This window comes from Gastrolobium bilobum, unplaced genomic scaffold (genome assembly GCF_033153095.1).
Source record: "Gastrolobium bilobum isolate Gb01-03AN ecotype WA unplaced genomic scaffold, APGP_CSIRO_Gbil_v1 utg5396, whole genome shotgun sequence".
NCBI lineage: Eukaryota > Viridiplantae > Streptophyta > Magnoliopsida > Fabales > Fabaceae > Gastrolobium > Gastrolobium bilobum.
In genome coordinates this window covers 198,606-218,496 of record NW_026897307.1, presented here as the reverse complement: position 1 = coordinate 218,496, position 19,891 = coordinate 198,606, and the positions used below count along the sequence as shown (strand labels likewise).

The 19,891-nt window shown below is 35.3% G+C and overlaps 1 protein-coding gene across 1 annotated transcript; it reads right to left on the bottom strand.

The window, feature by feature from the left end:
• Positions 1-391: 391 nt before the first annotated feature.
• Positions 392-5,856, bottom strand: LOC133305837 (TORTIFOLIA1-like protein 2). The gene is made up of 6 exons (XM_061506077.1): positions 5,239-5,856; positions 4,915-5,109; positions 4,727-4,829; positions 3,256-3,914; positions 2,176-2,880; positions 392-580 (listed from the first exon to the last, which is right to left on the bottom strand). Exons 1-6 carry the CDS (start codon positions 5,854-5,856, stop codon positions 392-394), a joined length of 2,469 nt encoding a protein of 822 aa, XP_061362061.1.
• Between the last annotated feature and the right edge of the window lie 14,035 nt (positions 5,857-19,891).

Genomic DNA, 19,891 nt, shown 5'->3' with positions numbered 1-19,891 from the left:
ATAAATTTCTAAATTCCGTATGAATGAAAAATATAATTTATGATTGAATAATGCTAAATCTACAATAAGCATTAAAAATATATAACATAAATGTGAATAATGCTAAATCTACAATAAGCATTAAAAAATATATAACACAAATGTAGTACATTACAATCAAGATCGTGACATCCATTCTCAAAGATGCAATACATAGCACAAGATAACATCTTTCCAATGTACACCGCTACCATTCCGCAAAAGAAAACATCACAAATTATTTCATTCCAGAACTAACTAGCAATGAATTATTCACTAAACCCAAAGTTCACTCTAGTAACAAAATACATACAACTAGAACTTGCTTTTTGATTTCAACCAGGATCGAGATTTAACTTCCAACACAAAAATATTATAAACTTTCAGTAATATTAGCCCATATATGATGTAATTTCATTGCTAATTCAGAAGCACACCTTCTTTCCGCATGACTGAAAATATTCAGGTTCGCAGCCTCCTGAACTGCAGATAAAAGCTGTTCCTTGGCTTCAATAGAGAGAGCAATGCAATTTGGTCCATGGATAGTACTCATTTCAGCAACCTAAAATAACAAAGACTACCATAAAGGATCGGATATTTTCCCCAATGTTATTTGGTACTAATTTGTAGATAACGACATATAAATTCAAAGACGAGCATAGTAGCTAATTGCGCCGCAATAGTGCCACAAGCCGCGCCGTATGGGCGTTGCGGTGCCTCGCCGCAAGAAACCACGTCGCGCTGCACCAGAACGCAATAGCGGCCATTGCGATCGCATTTGCGACCATATTACTATCATAAGACAAAATGTCAATTTTGTCCTAAATTTAAATGTGTAACAGAAAAAATTTAAGGGTTTTTAGTTTATATGTGTCTCTCTCTGTCACTTCTGCTATCTCTGCTTTTAAAAAATGTTTCTTTGTCATTATTTCTATCATATATTTATTCCGTTATTTCTGCAACCACAACCCACTATAATGCTATAGCATTTTGGGGGGGTTGGCCGCGACATGCCACGGTCCGCATTTGATAACTACGAAGACAAGTGCCTGAATATTAGCTTGCTATTGTTAAGTGTGAATTCCTTAACATAGGGAAATAGAATTTATTTCTGTCCAGATTGGTTCAATTATTCCTTACTATTTGGTTCTATTACCCCTGTAAAACCCAGAGAGGAGTCAAACCAAACAGAGGGCTTGGTTCACTAGTTTGACCACTAATCTGGCTAGAAAAAACAATACACACACACACACAAAAAAAGGACCAGCCGTTTTTGCCGTTATACCCGATTCCCCTGCTTTTACTTTGAACAAGCAGTAACCACGTTCAACCAGGGGACCTGGGCCTGTTATTTTCTGGTCCGAGTTTTACACCTATGTTTCAGTGTAGGGCATCAGTTATAAGCTTCTAAATGGACAAGAGCTGAAAAGGCTACCTGTCTGTGATTCATGATCATTTTCCTTCTGGAGAAGATGCTATGTTCTCAACAATCAGCCTGATAAAACTATGGCATTGAGAAAAGAAAAATGCTAATATTTTCCTTTTTCTTCTTTTTAGCATGGTCCCTACCATCCAAGATGTTTTTTATCTGACATTTAGAACTAATATACAATAATAATCAATAATTACTAATATCATGAAATTATGAGCACTTAATTTTTTCTAGTACTGTAAAATTTTCCTACCTACGAACATATCCTACATAGCCTTGTCATCAATAGCCCAGGCTAGTTTAGCTATCATGTTAAAGTTTTACCGAACCATATTTTTCACACGGCATATAAGCAAAATTAACCATCCAAAGATTATTATGATCTGTAAAAATTCTAAAACTGTTTAAAGGTAATCCGAAATGACATTCCATACTGTTAATCTGTTACTGTTACAGTTATCAATTCAGAATAAGAGTCAATTTTTAGCATCTTCATTTCATGATTCTGGACTTCGGGTTTATAAAGGTAGGAATTCAATTGAAGGGATGACATGAAGCCACAATTTTTTATGCTTTATTGTTTCTATAATTATTAGCTAAAAGACTCTTACGTACATTTCATTCATTCCAAGCAAGCTACTTAAGTAAAATGAAATGGATGTAGAATTCAAAAATGCTAATGAATAGATTGCTGTACTATAATTAGTAAGAATAAGTGAACTTGCCTGCTGCAACCAGGGGATTGTAGCATTAAAAAACTTCCCTTCCAGAAGATACGATGCTAAAGAGCTAAGAAGAACATTGACAGTCTTCACTGATAAACTTTCTATAACTGGACCAGTTTTATTCAGAAGCTCAACAAGAATAAGTTCATCCCTGGAACGCAAAGCTTCCATATAAGCAGAGTTTAGATCCCCTTCACATACAAGGCGTTTTACACATTTCCAGTAGTTGGTATTACTCTCAGAACAACCGTTTCTGGCATTGACTCTAGTAGCAGAGGAAAAGGTTCCATCTTCCTTTCTCTCTCGAGCAGAAATCATGCTCCGTGTATCCTTCTTAGAGCTGTTCAAAATGTCCTCTGTAAATTTTCTGCCAGTCTTTACCTTGTAACTTTTACACATATCCGCACTATATCCAGCATGATTCTGAGGTTGGCTCCTAGAAAATGTTTTTTTCTCCCAACTTCCAGAATTTTTAACTGACAAGCCCGATTCCTTATTACTAATTTCTACAGATGGCCTTGGAGTGCATATGGAGAACCTGGGAGAAGCCACATTTTGGCTCTGCCTCACAAATTTGGAGTTTTCTGAATACGAATTTCTTCCTCCTTGCAATGATTCTTGAGTTAACCTATCAAGTACGTTCTCTAAGCCTACCATTCTTGATTGGATTGTAGAGAGGGCATCCATTATACCGGTTGTAAACATCTGAAAAAGATTTGGCAGTATATAAGTAAAAGCTATACCATATACATGTGATGCATAACAAGAAACACTCGAGTGAGTCGAGTCCATATTGTGATTGCATGTGTGCAAAAGGTTACATAATTCATATTGTACTTTACTTCCTCGTGATAAAACACATAGATGTTGACTTCATTGATTTTGTTTTTACTAGGTGAGGGAGAGAATCATACAAAACCAACAACTCCTACTGATTGTACTTCAAGTGTTGTCATGCTGTTAAAAAAGAAAACAAGGAAGCCTATGTTCAAGAAACCACTGCACGAAGGAAAGTGACTAGCAGCACCAGAGTTCAGAAACTTAGAATCACACGTGCATATATGTTAGTATGTATAATACCTGTAACTGATGCATCATGTTTGCCTGTTTGATTTCAATATCTGAAAGTTGATTCTGAATACAAATCATTTCATTTGCCATTTGCGCACAACATTCATGTGTAGTTTGGGGACTTGGCTCTGTGACCGTAGAATCAGAACTTCTAGTAGGATGCTGCATCTTTGTGGAGTACATTTGTTCATTACAACTTATTTCTTCACTAAACTGTTGGCTTCTTGCAATTGGCTTCCGTAATCCACTATTTATAAAGCAGTCATTAGAAGCAGTTAGAAACTTGGTCGCAAAGTTATCAGTGGTAAGATTAGAGACAGAAGAGCATTCCTGCTTGTCATCCATTGGCACATATTCATAACCAACATCCTGCATGCTAGTAACATCAGCACTCATTGTTTCTAATTGCTTAGTGACAGAACTACTTTCAGATTCTTCATTCTGGAATCCCACTACAGAATGTGTTCTGGCTACTGCAATTTCAACATGCCAGTCATCTGGTTTGAGATGGTGAGGATTTCTGACATAATTTTGACATGCTTTTCTAACAGACAAAGGAATCCTTCCCATAGTTGATTTAATATTATCTTTTTGGAGCTTAACATCCCTCTGTCGAGATTCAGTAGTAGTACTACTAAGATCAGCAGTGTCACCTCTGCAGATATTTTCTGTAGAAAGCACAAGTAGAAGACACCATAAACAAGAAGAAATCAAAAGCATGCCAAAGAATAAAAGGAAGGCAATCAGAAGGGTGCATCACTCACTACCTGATTGGAACTCGTAATACTGCCATGGATATTTTATTCCAGATAACGGATTTGAGAATGTCTTATTAATAAATACTATTGATTGTTGCTACTATCCTAACGGTTCGATTAGACAATTGTTTTGTAGCTTGTGTCTTTTTAAAGGTCATGTATTCTGCCATTACATTTTTCGGACAATAATTTCCACTGAGAATCCAGTAACTGAACAATTGTAAACGAGTTGAGGCAGGCAAAGTCTATATTTCAGGCAAAATAACAAAAAAACTGAAATGAACCGTGAACCGAATCAAATTGCCCTTAAAATAATCAGTTTTTAAAAATCAGTTCATGTACTGAATCGGTTTTTAAAGAACCAGTTCATGAACCAAACCGGGTTTTAGAACCAATTTAAGAACCGAATCGAACCGTTTCCGAACCGAACCGAACCGTTTTCAAACCGAACCAAATTGATTTTTATTTTAATTTTTAATTTTCTTTTCTTTTCAAAATAGGATCGACCCGAACCGGTTCCAAACTGAACCGAATCATACAAAAACAAATTCGGTTCGATTTTTCAAAAAATTTGATTCGGTTCGACCAATGCACATCCCTTATTGCATTGTGCGAAGAAGTAGAATGGCCTGCTATACTTAGTCATAACATATCAAGTATTTTTATCTGATGCGATATTGATATTAAAAGTCAAAGAAAACTGAGAGATTGCATTAATGAACCTTTTAAGGAGGATCCTGTTTCAGAAGGCTCGGGAGTATTGGGGCCTGGAAGAATTCTCCAATTCTTGAGCGCTTGCAAAACAGCATCTCTGACTGGTTTCACCTATAATCAATAACAAGAATCATCTAATAAATACAAAAGAAAGAAACATGCATTTCATAAATGTAAAATAAAAAACTAAAAATACCTTGTCAAATCGACATGACTCAAGAGAATGAATACAAGAAGCCCTTAAACATCCCAAGAAAGAAGCACCACTGAAACCAATTTCTCCCAGTGCTACGGAAGCTGCTTTGCGTGTTGTCCAGTCACTATCTTTGAGAGCCTCTTGGATGCTAGCAATAGCAGTGGACAGAATATTTTCTGATGGAGCTCCTCCAGCCTGATAAATAAAATGAGAAAAGCACTTATGAGTGAGAGATGTTGTTGTGTGTGTTCCTACTTCCTAGCCCTATAATATACCTGTCATTGTCAAAGTTCATATTATCAATAAAAAAAAAAAAAAACAAACCTGGATAATGCTCTTGTTCAACTCAACAAGAGCTGGTTTAGCCATAAAATGTGGATTTTTAAGCAACTTGATAGTCCTAGTCAACATCTTGTGCAAAAGGGAAAGGGGAGGATCATGTGTATTGTCAATGATCCTAGAGAGGCAAAAAGCAGAACCGGACTGAACGTGCTTATTTTGTTCCCCAAGAGCCTCAAAAATAGGCTTTACTAATACAAGAAAGACCTTGTTAATTTGATATTGATTAACCAATGTAGAGGCGAGAACACCAACTGTGTCGACGCATACATCCCTGACGACAGAATCGGAATCCCTGAGGCGCTTAACAATGCTGGCAACCATCTTTGGAAGATAAGGAACGATGAGACCCTCGTAAAACCTAGCCAATGTGCCCATGAGTCTGATACACTCTTTTCTGATGGCTGTTTTCTGGTTCGAATCAGTGTCTAAGATGCAACACACAAATGCTGGAATCACTTCGGGGCTTAAACCCTGCACGGTCCTCTCCAGCTCATCCATCCCTATTTGTTGAGTATCGCGATCGCCAAGCTTGTTCAACGCAACAACTGTTCTCTGTTTTAGCTCCAAAATCGCTTTACCTTGCCCTTGTGACTTCTTCATCTTCACTCTTTAATTTGATCTCGAACCGATCCCTATCCCTACATCACCATCTCACCCTCTCACGTTTTCTAAACCACTGGAAGGAATGTGGTGGAAAAGGAAATTCCATTGTCATTTCAAATTTATTTCAATAATCAATCGATTTAAAATGAATGAAATTTGAAAACGGAGAGAGAGAGAGAGAGAGAGAAAAAGAGAATCTCAAAGTTCACCTCGGGTTCAGGACCCATGCACGCAAATAGAGAAGAGAGGCTCGTGTTTGTTTTTGTTTTTTGTTATTCTAGTTACCAGAAAATTTGAAAGAATGAGATGAGAGAGAAAAAAATTCAAAATCTTTGATAATATATTGTTTTCTTGTCCTTATTGATTTTCGTCAGACATTTGACACAGACACACCCCATCTTCGTGACTCCAATTCGAATTATTTACTTCAAATTTCGCGCCCTCTATAGAAATTCGAATTTCGCTTTTGGGAAGCATGTTTCGGCCCGCGATCCCAGTTTGGGCTTTGGCCATGATGGTGATGATCAGCCCAATTCTCTTGCCTTTAATTCATACCATATTATATTAGAAAAATTGGATTGATAGAGGAAAAATATTTTTGTACCAGAGAAATATAATTACTAGGGAAGTGATAAAAAAATGAGTTTGGTAGAAAAGTGAAAAAAAAGTTATTTGGAAGGCCGAAAAATTATCAAGAAAATTGGTTTAAATTTTCTAAATCTATATTTGGTTGAAGAAAAAATATTGATTGAAAAATAGAGTTAAATTATCCTAACAACACTTAAATTACCATAACAAAGGTCAATGCCTTGGACCATCTTTCGAGAAGATGGAAAAGGTTGCCCTTAACAAAGGTCATTTTGGTCTCTTGCTTCATGGTCCTTTTTCAATTTGTCTGGTAAACAAGCAAATACCACCTAGAACGTGGTATTATTCCACAGTATTTTTTACACACAAAAAGTAATTCCTAGGCAAATCATTTTGCTACCTAAATTTTTGAAAACCTAATACCAAACATAGACATCTAAAAACACCACATCTATTTGTCTAGGGAGTAATCTATGTTTGGTTGAGGAGAAAAAATTTTTTACTAGGAAAATTTAAATACAAGGAAGTAAGTAGGAAAGTAAGTTTGGTAGGAAAATATAAAAAAAGTTGTTTGGTTTAGCAAAATATTAATGGGAAAATTGGGTTAAATATGCTGAGTGTATGTTTGGTTGAAAATAAAATTTTGATAGGAAAATAGATTGAATTTACGAAAGTAACCTTTTAATAAAATTTTGAACCATTTCGAGTAAGAAGATTGGTAAGAAGAGGGGTATACTTGTAACACTCTTCATCCACTTTTTTCATTTCTCCAGTTTTGACAGCAATACCACTTGAGGAGAAATTTTTTGAATACTAGAAAAATAAAATTGATAGGGAAATGGTAAGAAAATGAGATAAAATGAGATAGATAGGAAAATGTAAAAAAAAGTTGTTTGGTAGGAAAAAAATTTACTGAGAAAATTAGGTAACTTTTGTAAAGTCTATGTTTGGCTTTTGATAAAATATAGATGGGAAAAAATTATGCTTTTACTAAAATAACCTTTGATTTTAAAAAAGGCTGAAACCCTTTACCCCTAATCATTTTCCAACGGACATAAACGTGTGTGTTGGCAACGTCTCTATGGCATTGTAAAAAAAAGGACAAACCTTTGTATTTGGAATTGATGTTTCGAGCTTTCCGGTGAGCAACCATCACAAGGGGCACCACTCAGCTTGTTCCAAACACTCACACTGAACGCTTACAAAGAAGGCGGAGGTTGATCTACATTGCACCGGACTTGTTGTAGACCTGAGTGTTCGATTTAACAAGAGGTATGGTCATCGGTGTTTGTTCTAAAGCGTTATGGGTATCATTGTTTGTTCTAAACCGTTATGGGTATCATTATTTATGTCATCCATTTCCCCTGTTTTGTGTGGGTTTAGGGTTAGGGGTTTTCATGATTTATGTCATCCATTTCCACTTGTTTGGTGTGGCTTTACTTTGAATGATATATGAATTTAAGTTCTATTAGAAACCTACACCATAGTGGCATAGATCATTTTGCTTATGCCCATGAAGCATAAATGGAAAATGTAAATGACTTTGCACATGAATGGAGAGGCCTGGAAATTATAGAATTGAACAGATTAGTTAAGCAAATATAGTTTTACTTTGTTACCTATATTTCTTTAATGGAACTTTATTACTTGTATTGAACTCGTAGAGTCTTTATTTGCCTTTTTAAAATAATAATATATGCATTGATTTAATTTACAAATGCTTTATCTAATTATTGCATATAAACAGTATTTGAATGTGTTTCTTCCTAATAACAAACCTTTCCTATTTTTTTTAATATTATTTGTACTTAGAATGTATTCACTGCATAGTATCATGTTCAACAGTATGTGATGCTGTAGTAAATAACATCTAAGGTGAATATTTGATTTGCTTTGAGTATCCATGCTTTTGTGTTTTATCTGTAGGTTGATCTGTTAATAGCAGAACCTTTTACCTTTCTATTTGGGACATGATAGCATGCTTCCATGGCAGAACCTACGTTTTTGGTATATTTCTGAGTGTCAAATCTGTTATGCTTTAACATGCTCTTGTTTTATTTTGGCTCTTAACATGCTCATATGAGTTACTTTTACTCAATTGTGGTTTAGGAAGGATCGTACTACACTTGATTATATCCTATCTGAAGATGCTCTGATAATTCCTGGTAAAGGAATATTGAGGGCTTGTGCTATCTCTCTCCCTGTAAGTTAAACTCTTAAACTATGGATTAAAATAAGCTCGCATATTTTTTGTTGCTTGGGAAAGCATTTATTTTTGTTTAGGAAATGGATTGAAAGAACATAAATTTTGTTTTTTGGTTGGTGGTGGGGTTGTATATGTTGATTAATGGGACAAACATATTGCAGGATCTTTGGAGAAGTCGTTGCTGCTTGAGTAAGATAGAAGGTTTTGACCATTCGGGTGTAAATGCCATATTAGGGGCTTGTGGTCATCTACCTGAATTGGAAGAGGGTCCTTGTCTGCCTTTTTTTGTGTGGCAATGTGGAGAATTTGACGTAATTTATCTCCTTAAAATTCACATTTTGTAAACATAATTATAATATTGTATGATATCTAAATATTCTAGATGTTCTGACAATTATTATCATTGTCTACATATTTGTTGCTTCCTTGTAATCGATATATATAAGTATACTACCATGAGGTCAGTCATGAATATGGCATGTCTAACTTTGTATGGAATCTTTATGACCTTGGACTGATTCTTTTGACAGACAGAATCTGAGGCTATTGTGTCTAGGCTCTCAATTCCCAATACATGTTTTGATTTGCAATATGTGAGGCCTGACTTTATAATGCTTCGAGTCATTGCTCGGAATTTAATAATGTGGAGCAGGTTTGTGCTGGTTTCTTCAAGTTATCGTAGCAATTTACTTGGATCTGTTTGTCACTCTTTTGAACAATGTTTGTTGCATGTTCTTTTATAGGGTTCATCCCTCAAAAGATTGGGTTTGGTCTCAAATTCCTGAAATTGTAAGATTTCATGTAGAACGCCTTGGAGGTGATGCCTATGATATTGACGATTTGGATGCTGAGGCATTTATGCAGGCCTATGTTAATATAGTAGCTGGAGCTTGTATATCTCTTGGTAAAATGCTCTTTGGTCTTTGCATGCATTTTATGATGAATTTAACTATGTGCTTCTACCACTATTCTTTTTATATCAAAGGTAGTCATACGACTGAAATTATTTAAATGCCCATTCCTACCATTGTCATTCATGATGTTTTATTAGCATAGGTTTCTTCTATGTTTTCTAACTTCCTTGCTAGCACCAACTCAGTGGTTGTGATTCTGTTTTATCTTGAAACTTGTTCTTCTTAACCATGTCAGGACTGGTATTTGCTGGCACTAGAAATGAAAATGCGCAGGAATTACTTTATGAATTTGCTATATACTTTCTTAATGAGGTCGGTCTATAGAATTATGCTGCCTAACTCCTTTATGCATATTACTTGGTTATTTGTAAATGGTTTATTTTTATCTTGCAGATCAAGCCTGTTTCCCCTACAAGTGGAAAGGTTTTTCCGAAGGGACTGTCTCGCTACATTGATCGTGGCATAAATTTAACGGAGAAATGCCCTTGCCAACTTGACATGGTGTCACACCATAGAATTTCCCCAACCCCATCATCATTTGTTTTGGTAAAATTCAAGTTGATGTTGTACTATCCATTATGTCATGATTTCAACTTTATTGTATGCTATAATGTGTGAGACGAATAATATAGTGTCAAATATAATATCTGCAATGAATAAGAATCTTGCAAAGTTATTTGCATAAATCTTTGCAGTCAATTTTTATTTTAGTATTCGGTCCTCTGCTTGATTTGCATGCCAATAGAGTAGCTCCTCTATGGTAAGCTTTTAAATATTAACATGGCTGCAAGATTAAGTAGCTCCCCTTGTTTGGTGAATATTGTTATTATGAGTGCATTTATAACTAGAAGTTTTCAATAAATTTAACAAATTCTCAGGTGGGCTGCAATTGCTTCTCAGTTACCAGGAAGAACAGACAATTACATAAAGAACTTTTATGGAACACACACTTGAAGAAGCTGATATGGGGAATGTCACAGCACGATATTGAAGGCTTACAATGATTCACAGCAACCACAAATGTGGTCCTATTGGATCAAGCTGATGAAGCCACCTGGAGTATCAAGGCTATTACTATCATGAGCCATTAATATGAAAGCAAAATACAAGCAAGCAGATGATGTTAAGGCAACACCTGTGTCTGGGGATAATGAAGAGTATCTTAATACCTGTCATAGTGAATTTAAGTCATAGTTAAGATGTCATCAGTTAATACACGGGGTTGAATGTGTCCAAAAAGAGCAGATAGGTGTATATTTCGATTTGTGTTGTACCTTTTGTTATTTACAATATGTTAATAGTCATGTACATTTCTCATCTGTAACTTATTCAGCAACTACATACTTGTGAATTATTCAATTAATATGAAGCACTTTTGTGCACCTTTTCTTCAATTACAAATTTCCCTTTTTGTTGGTTCCATTATTTATTTGAAGCATGAAGTCATGATGGAAATGTGTGAAGACAACAAGATTAATAAAAACAATACTATCATTAATTATAACATTTCACATGAATCTTCATTGTAATACACACCAAAAATACATAACAACCATATGTAAACATCTTCAGAGGACCACAGTCATAGGATGGACCGAAAATAAAAAACTAATTGCATTATATTTCCATTGGCAAATGCCATGTTTGGAGCATCTGTTACAAATGGTTCCATTACATCAATTATATGACATATAAATTTCATTTCATTCTTTCAATCCATGTAAGCTTCTATCTTTGCTGTCATTTCTCATCACGGTAGCCGATAACACCACAAATGACACTCGGAGTTGGCCTTAACAGCAGTGTGATTGTACCACTCCATTATCAGCTGCAAGTTTAAATGGAACCCATTGCCATATACGTTAATAGTCAAATAAAAAAATAATTAGTTGCTTCTGTGCTTGACTTCAAAATGTGCAGAACCACATATATTCAAGTTTTGAATGGCTTTCACACGCATCACAGTATGAAAGCAGTAAATCAACTTTTCAGATGCACCAAGCAAGTGATAGACTTATGAAATGACAACTTACCATCACATTCAGTGACATTCCTATTTAACAGCATTCAGTGACATAAATAAAATCTGACTTCATCATCCAAAAACACACTTCATACACCCTACAGCCAAGACAGTAGACATGATGAGTTGACAACAAAGACATGGATCTTCGTTTGATGATGCTCAATGATGCCAAACATGACAACCTGTTGAGAATAAATAGCAATCAGTCCATGAGGATGCATACAAGACATTATTGATCAATGCTAGTACTCAGCACTTACAGATGGATATGCAGATTGAAATTACAATTCCCCAAGTCTGAATGAATTGTACACCCAATCTGTCTTCTAAATATGGGTTATAACTTAATACCCATTACAATCTGTCTTCAAGCCCCAAAACGAAGTCACCAAAGGCCTGGGAACAAAACTGATGCAGTACAATTAGATGGATGCTTATAAATAAATTAGGGCTTGATAGCTTACACTGGCTAGTAATGATGTATTTTATTTACTTCACATTAATTTGTACCAGATACTATGTGTATATACTCCAAGGCCGGTATCAATAGTTGTAGTAGAAGACAAAAAAATTGATGTCACTGTAAAGAATTACAAAGTAATATTTCACAATAATAGAGCAGATCCAAACCAAATGGATCAAATAACAGATAATTTTGTTTATCATGCTTGCATCTCTTGGAACAAATATTTAAATAGTTCCTTTTTTAGAGTTAATTTCACTCCCCTCTCTTGAAATATATTTAAATTACATTGCCCACTTCCCTTGTATTCTCGTGAAATATTAATTTTGTTTATCATACTTTCCATAGTGCTTTTTTTATCATCCTCATTGATGCAGTTGCTGCTCCTCGATGCTGAAATAAAGTTCTAAAAGAGTTCAAACTTCTAAAAAATGATTAAAGGGAGTGGATAAATAATAAAGAAAACTATCTTCCGTAGGATTAATAAAACTATTAATGTGACTTTCATTTCACAACTTGAGTAGATGCATATAATATAAAACTATTAATGTGATAAGAAATGATTAAAGGTCATAATTCCTTGAACCAGTCATTATATCAGCATATATACCCAATGATGCATTACAAACTGACCTTGAGTAATGATACAAATAACTTACTGTGATGCATGATTGACTGAAGTAAAAATCCATCCTCCTTCATTGAGACTAGAACTTGAGGCTGCAATAATTAGAACCCAACATGTAGTCCATCGTGACATAATTTGACTGTATATCATGTAACCATACAACTTTAAAGCAGGTAGGGATTAAATATTGAGGTAGTAGTAATAAAAAAACAGCATACCTGTTGCATCCCTAATGTGCAGGTACCCGTAACATAATACATATCAATTTATAGCATTAGTAATAGATGAGGTGTCCAAAACATTCGACCAGCTGTCCTCAAGACCCTTTCCCTTGTCATATATATTCGCTTATGCAGATCATCCCAAACTTACCAAAAGCAGCATGGTTTACAATTCCAGCACACCCTAAAATAATAGCAACTATTGTTGACACAATATTACTATAATAGGTCAAGCTCGGCATAAATTGTCACAATGGATCCACTTCCAGCAAAACATCCACTGATTAGCATTAGTCATGATGTCTGAAATCCACATCAAACCACACCAAAAGGTACCATACACAGTACGGCTATATACACAAACCCTTCAAAAAAATTACCACCTATATTTATAGAGAATTAGACAACAAGTCAGCCAGGAGACACTTCCTTTGCTGATCATTGCATTGCATGAAGACATCTGTCAAAGTTGTATCCTTTCCCAACTGCACGGCAAGTTTAACCATCTGTGAATCAGTCAGATCTCCAATTTTTTCCAGCTCTTCCATAATTGACATTCTCCTTTTACTCCCATTAGCTTGATGTTGAAAGCATGATACCAGCTTGTCAATACCCTCACGGTAGTTTTGATTTATATCTTTCATTACATCAACTATTGGAGCAACCAAAGGATCTTCTGGTCTGTCACGTTTCTTTCCTTTCTTGGCAGTAGCTGTAGACACATCTGAGGGCGGCACAATTTCTTCAATTGGGACTTCTGGTATGACTGGATCTTGTAATGGGGTGGGTATGTAGTCCCTCGTGTGGTCTACATAGTCGTCAAATGCATTCACACTCTCTGCATTGCATGCCGTATTTGACTCCATGACATCGACCGATTGTCCCATTGTCTCTGCATTACCTCCGGTTGCTGCATCCTTGCCAAATATGGTTCCCAAAATATCAAGGTACAGGAAAGGCTTGTTGTAAAGGCCCTTTGCAGGTTGGTCAGACTGTGGATAAACAGGTCAGTTAAACACTGAATTCAAAAATAAAACAATACATAAAATGAACAATTAAATAAATAACTTCAAACACTTTCACCTTAATCCAATCATCAAATATTTCCTTCTCGACGTCAATCATTTTCTTCGCGCCATTCCAACCGAAGCCACTCCCACCAGAACCTCCGGTCATTTCACAAATAGCATTGTACTGCTTTTTCAACAACTTGACCCTCGAGGTGATATGAGGGATAGCCTGAAGTGAACAACCAGGGATCTTTTGATGCATCATCCTCTCTATTGCATTAGAGAAGCCTTGTTTGAACCCGTTCTCACCTCTCCAAAGACCAGCAATTTCAGTCATACATTCGACCAGGATTTTATCTTCCTCGACAGTCCATGTGTGATTTTTTTGTTTCTAAAAGTCTGGCTTTCCTCGGTCATAATTCCAGTCCACCAAGAGTGTACCTGCTATAAACCATGTCAATATCAGTATCCTCGTTCATTACATCCCTCCGCAGTATGCCATAAAATAAACAAGGTATCAATAACTAACACTCGAAATGCATAAACAACCCTTAACATAAACAAACGAAAATTCAATAAATACAGTACAAGGCCACTATAGTTTGTCAAAGTATCCATTATTACAACATAAACGCAAATAGCTTAAAGTGTGCATAACATGACAATGGAAACGTCCCAAAGAAATAGAAAACAGATTGGTTCATCTATGTTGAAATTCAAACACGATTCCTCCAGGTGTTAAACATGTTTTGTGCCATTTCATCCCTCCGCAGTGTCCATGCATTAGATGACTCAACATGAGTAATCAAATCAGGTCCTCCCATGTTATCTTCAACATGTTGCATATCATCTTGTTCAGCTTCCAAAGGGTCCACTGCCATCTCTCTCCTGATATGGTTATGAAGCAAGCAACATGCGCTTATAATCCTGCATTGCGTTTTAACGGGATAAAATGACTTCGATCGTACAATTGCCCAACGCCCCTTAAGCATGCCAAAGCAACGTTCAATGACATTCTGCGCAAACGAATGTTTCATATTAAAAAATTCTTGGGATGTCCTTGGTTGGGCACCGTGCCTCCATTCATTGAGATGATATCGTTGTCCTCTATATGGCGTAAGGAAACCTTCGCCATTCATGTAACCAGCATCACATAGGTAATAGTATCCTTCAAAACAAGTTACAGTAAACTTATATCAAAATATGTCATGTAGTAAGTAAATAAACTGACCTAGAATAAATAAACAACTACTCTCTCTCATAGGTTATACCTTTCAGAACCTTCAAACCGTCTGGACGACTGATGACATCTCTTAGAACCCTAGAATCTGCAGTTGATCCCTCCCAACCAGGCAAGACGAAAATAAACTGACCATCTTGAGAACAAACCACTAAAACATTAGTTGCTATCTCACTCTTTCTAGTCCGGTATCTGGCCTTATCCGCTTGTAAGGGATTAATCTTTATGTGTGTCCCATCAAGTGCTCCCAAACAATTCTACAATTCAATTTAGACTATTAGTTACACCGACACAGGCTAGGTTCATGAATTATAACAGTACCTGGACTAGTAACTTACCTTGAACCACTTCCACTTATCATCGGTCGAGTTTTCCGGGATTGGCTCAGGTCATTTTAGTAGAACATTATGACAACGTAACACTGCAAGCAAAACATTAGAGAACTGCCTACTAATAGTTTCTCCTGATCTCATGAATTGTCTTTTAATTATCCTGTTCTTGACATCGTGAGCCAAAATGTGAAGAAATATTGCAACCATCTCCTCTACACCCATATACTGCGTCGGTTGAAGTTGACCAACGGTTTTAAGCAACCCACACAAGTTATGAAAAGACCTCCGGTCCATCCTTGTATTCTCTATACATGCCGTGTCAATTATGTGAACAATCCTAAGGAAGTTTACTTCCTTTACTCTAGCCCTCTCACGATGGTCCAATGAGACTCTCCTGCGTCTATTTCTGCGGTTTTCAGCGTAACAAAACAGCACATATACTGACAAACATGTTAGTCAGTTGATGCAAAGACTCCAAATGAGTAATGAGTACGAGTAACACACTAAAGTCCATTCCATTGTCGATGTCCATTATCTATCACGTGAAGGACAAAAAGATTCAGTTAAGTAATTACCAAAAAAATAAATGTCTTACCCATAGTATTGAAGATAAGGAACTATACATTGCGTAACATGATCTTTTTATAATAACCAAAAAAAAAAATGATCTTACGCCTTTACTGCATTACCGTAACAACAAAACTTATACAGTGGTATAGGTGTATGAGCAATCATATACTTTACCAATTTAGTCTGTTTTATAAAACAACCACTTCATCGAATAACTCAAGCCGACAAATGATGACCCTTTTAAAATTTTATAATAAATGTCTCTAACATTGTAATATTGAAACCACTCTTAACTGTAAATATTAATATCAATAATAAAAAAACAATTAAATACAAAATAGTGTATTTATTTCTACACAATTGTATCATTGATAAGTTATACAACATACCTATTTGCAGTGATCATGATTGACAAGTCTGCAAACGAGACTTATGGCAATGAAAGGATTAAAATTTTAATTGTCATATCTAAAAAAAAAATCCCATTAAAATGTAAATTAAATAACAAATAGAGTGAGAGAGAAACTACCAAGTAAATTGAAGGCATAGATTATTGCACGCTATTAGTTTTTTTGACTAGCTATAAAAGTCATAATTATGTATTCTTCTACCAAATAAATATTGAAAGTTAAGCTAAATCTCTACACAGAATGTGAGCTAATAGGTAGAGGATGTTGCTCTGTTTGACCAACTGCTAATTAATTTGGCTCTATAGTGAGCTAACTTTTACTTTGACTGTTGGGGGTAGGTGACGTTTTCCAAATTCAAAATTAGTAAAATACTAATCCATCTATTTCTACTCTAATGTGTTGACTTCAATAGAGGATGGTTGTGGTTTCAATCCATCTTTTTCAGCTCATACAATTTGTGAAACCTACAAATCAAGGAACTAGCACCCTGGGTAATAATTCAACAAGCCATTGCTGAAGTCAAGTTGGTTAATAGCTAGAATTCAAGATGGCATTTTCGGGAGAAAGAATAATGTAATGGTACCATGTTCTGGTATCTTTCATATATCAGAAAGTGATTATATTGAGAATCATGTAATGGTACCATTCTATTGACACAAATCAGGCAATAGAAGTGAAAAAAATGGAAAAAATGCTATCCAAAAAAATAAAAACATATACATGATTTGATGAAATCGGATTACTATGCCACAAAAAACCATACTTTCAACCCAACAAGAATGAATCTCACAAAATCTGGAACAAAAAAATCAAAAAAAAAAAAATTCAGAACCCACGAGCCAATACCAATAGAAAGATCAGACGACAAGAAGAAAGAAAAAACCTTAATGATGGAAGGGAAATAAAGTCAAGATGTGTTGCGGATGAGGAAGGGAAATGATGGAAGAGAGAAGATGAGTAAAATGATGGAAGCAAACCTTCTGATCTAAACCACCGTGCAAGGGCGTTTTCTTCTGGGAAGGTCGTGTGCAGTCGTCCTCTTCAACCCACGCTTCTAAAGTGCAGTGACCAATGCCAGCTTCTGACCAAAGCAAAGAAGAAAATATCTTATCATCGAGGAGGGTATAATTGGAGTCAAAAAATTGTGTGAGCAGTGCATTGTCTGGGTTTTTCAAAAAAACCATCCTCACATTCGCTTTCTCAACAGTAAGAAATGCTTTCTTTCTGATCAAAAGTTTAAAAACCCATGCAAATGACATTGATGGGAATTTGGTAAAAATCTGATGAAACAAACGTTGTGAAACTGAAAACTATATTTCGTTTGTATAGGATTCTGACCAAAAGCTTGGAACCAAACACCCCCTTAGAGTTTAGCGTGTGTCTTTTTAAAGTACATAGTTATAATATGAAAAAAAAATCTTTTTATATCTACCGACAAGTTTTGAAAGAGAAAAAAAATTAATATTATAATTATATATTTCTCGAAATATATAATTAATATATTTCTCGAAATATATAATTATAAAGGGTAAAATAATATAAGTTTATATCCTTTAAAAAATATAATTTTTCATTATATTCTTACGTGTAATTAAGTAATTTAACAACCTTCAAATGGCGTATTCTATTTTTCTGATTGAAACCATTAAAAACTAGAAAAGATTAACTCTACTCAAAATGTGACTTAGAGTTTTTTAAACAAAAAATCAAACAAGCAAAATTAGTTCAGAATTATTTAAGATAGACTAGTGTTATAAATTCATGTTATTTTCTAACTAGCTCTCATGTATTCTTAATTTGATTAATATTTATCTTAAATTAGTTCTAAGGACCTAACTAAATTTAAGTTTTGAATATTGAGATAGAAACAAAACATGAGGGAGAAAGAAAGAATAAAATAGATAAGAGACACTCTAAAGCAAATTTGGTTTTAAAAAAACACTGAGTTAGATTTCTCTAAATTCAGGTTACTAAATAAAAGTTGACAAGTGTTATATCAAAATATTACTTTTCACAAGCTTTTTATACCTTATTTCTTCTTTTGTGATCCAAACATAAAAAAATACAACTCTTCCATTTCTTCTTTTATTTCTTTTTTCATTTCACATAGGCAATTGTGGAATAATGACCTAAATGTAACATTTTCCCAAAAAAATTTCTCAAAAGCCATGCGAATAATACCTTTATTAAATTGCCACGCGTTCAAACTCGCTACAACTAATAACCAATTTGGTTATGCCATATGGCATGTTCTCATTAGTGTACCAAACTCGCTAACATGGATAGCAAGTTTCGTAGCCTAAGATTTCATGCCTCGTGGCACACTTTTGCAGGAAAAGGCTGACTGTTTTGACCACTAAACTTGTTATCACTGATAGTGAGTTTGGTATGCTAATGGGAACGTGCTACGTGGCCTAACCAAACTTGCTACCAGTCGTAATGAGTTTGGATATGTGGCATTTAAGCAATTTTTTAAAAAAAAACGTGGCAATTTGGTCGATGCCTTGACAATTATGGTACTTTCTTATCGCATTAATCAATTAAATTTAAATGTGTTAATGACAGGCTATACTAAGAGATAGAGACATGATTTGTTCAGGGGCTTAATCTAAACATAATTTGAAGTCATCATATATTTTACTTTTCCATTTTCACTTATACCAAGCACACTGCTTGACAAGATAGCCATAAGAAACATCTGAACCATACATAAATAGATTTATAGTGATGAGAGACAAGCAGAGAGAGAAAGGGGCAAAAGCACCATACAACAGCAATGGGGCAAAAGAATTGCCCAGCTAATGCAGTCAAATGCGCATTTAACCAGTATAAGAGCAGTCTTGCACATGTCAAATATGTGACTTTCTGTAGAGGTGTTCATGGGTCGAACCAAATCGCATTTTTTGAAAAACTGAACCGAATTAGTTTAAACGGTTCGATTCAAAAATGGTTCAGTTTGGAAGTGGATCGGTTGGAAACGGTTCGGTTCGGTTTGGAATCGATTTGGGTCGACCCTATTCTGAAAAGAAAAGAAAATTTAAAAATTTAAAAAATAAAGTAAAAAAAAATCAATTTGGTTCAGTTCGAAAACAGTTCGGTTCTTAAACTGAAACCGGTTCAGTTCATGAATGATTCTTTAAAAATTGGTTCGGTTCATGAATTGGTTTTTAAATACCGTTTATTTTAAGTGCAGTTCAATTCGGTTCTATTTTTTGGGTTATTTTGCACATCCTTACTTTCTACCACGTCAACAAGTCTCACATGAAAAAGGTGCACCACACTCTTATATCAGTCCACACATCCTAGGTACAAGATTTAGCGCCACGTAGGGAGTCCTGCACTTGACTGGCTATGATGCACCAGCACTTCAAAAAACCTGACATGTCGTGTCCGACACTCCCTCACACTCTAACACGTATTGCAG

Bases quoted from the DNA above. Each gene is read 5' to 3' on its own strand.
- LOC133305837 (XM_061506077.1), bottom strand. From the start codon at position 5,856: ATGAAGAAGTCACAAGGGCAAGGTAAAGCGATTTTGGAGCTAAAACAG. The intron at 5,110-5,238 runs GTTTGTTTTTTT...TTTATTTATCAG, and splicing joins TGAACAAGAGCATTATCCAG to GCTGGAGGAGCTCCATCAGA. The intron at 581-2,175 runs GCAAGTTCACTT...TTGTTATTTTAG, and splicing joins CAATCCCCTGGTTGCAGCAG to GTTGCTGAAATGAGTACTAT.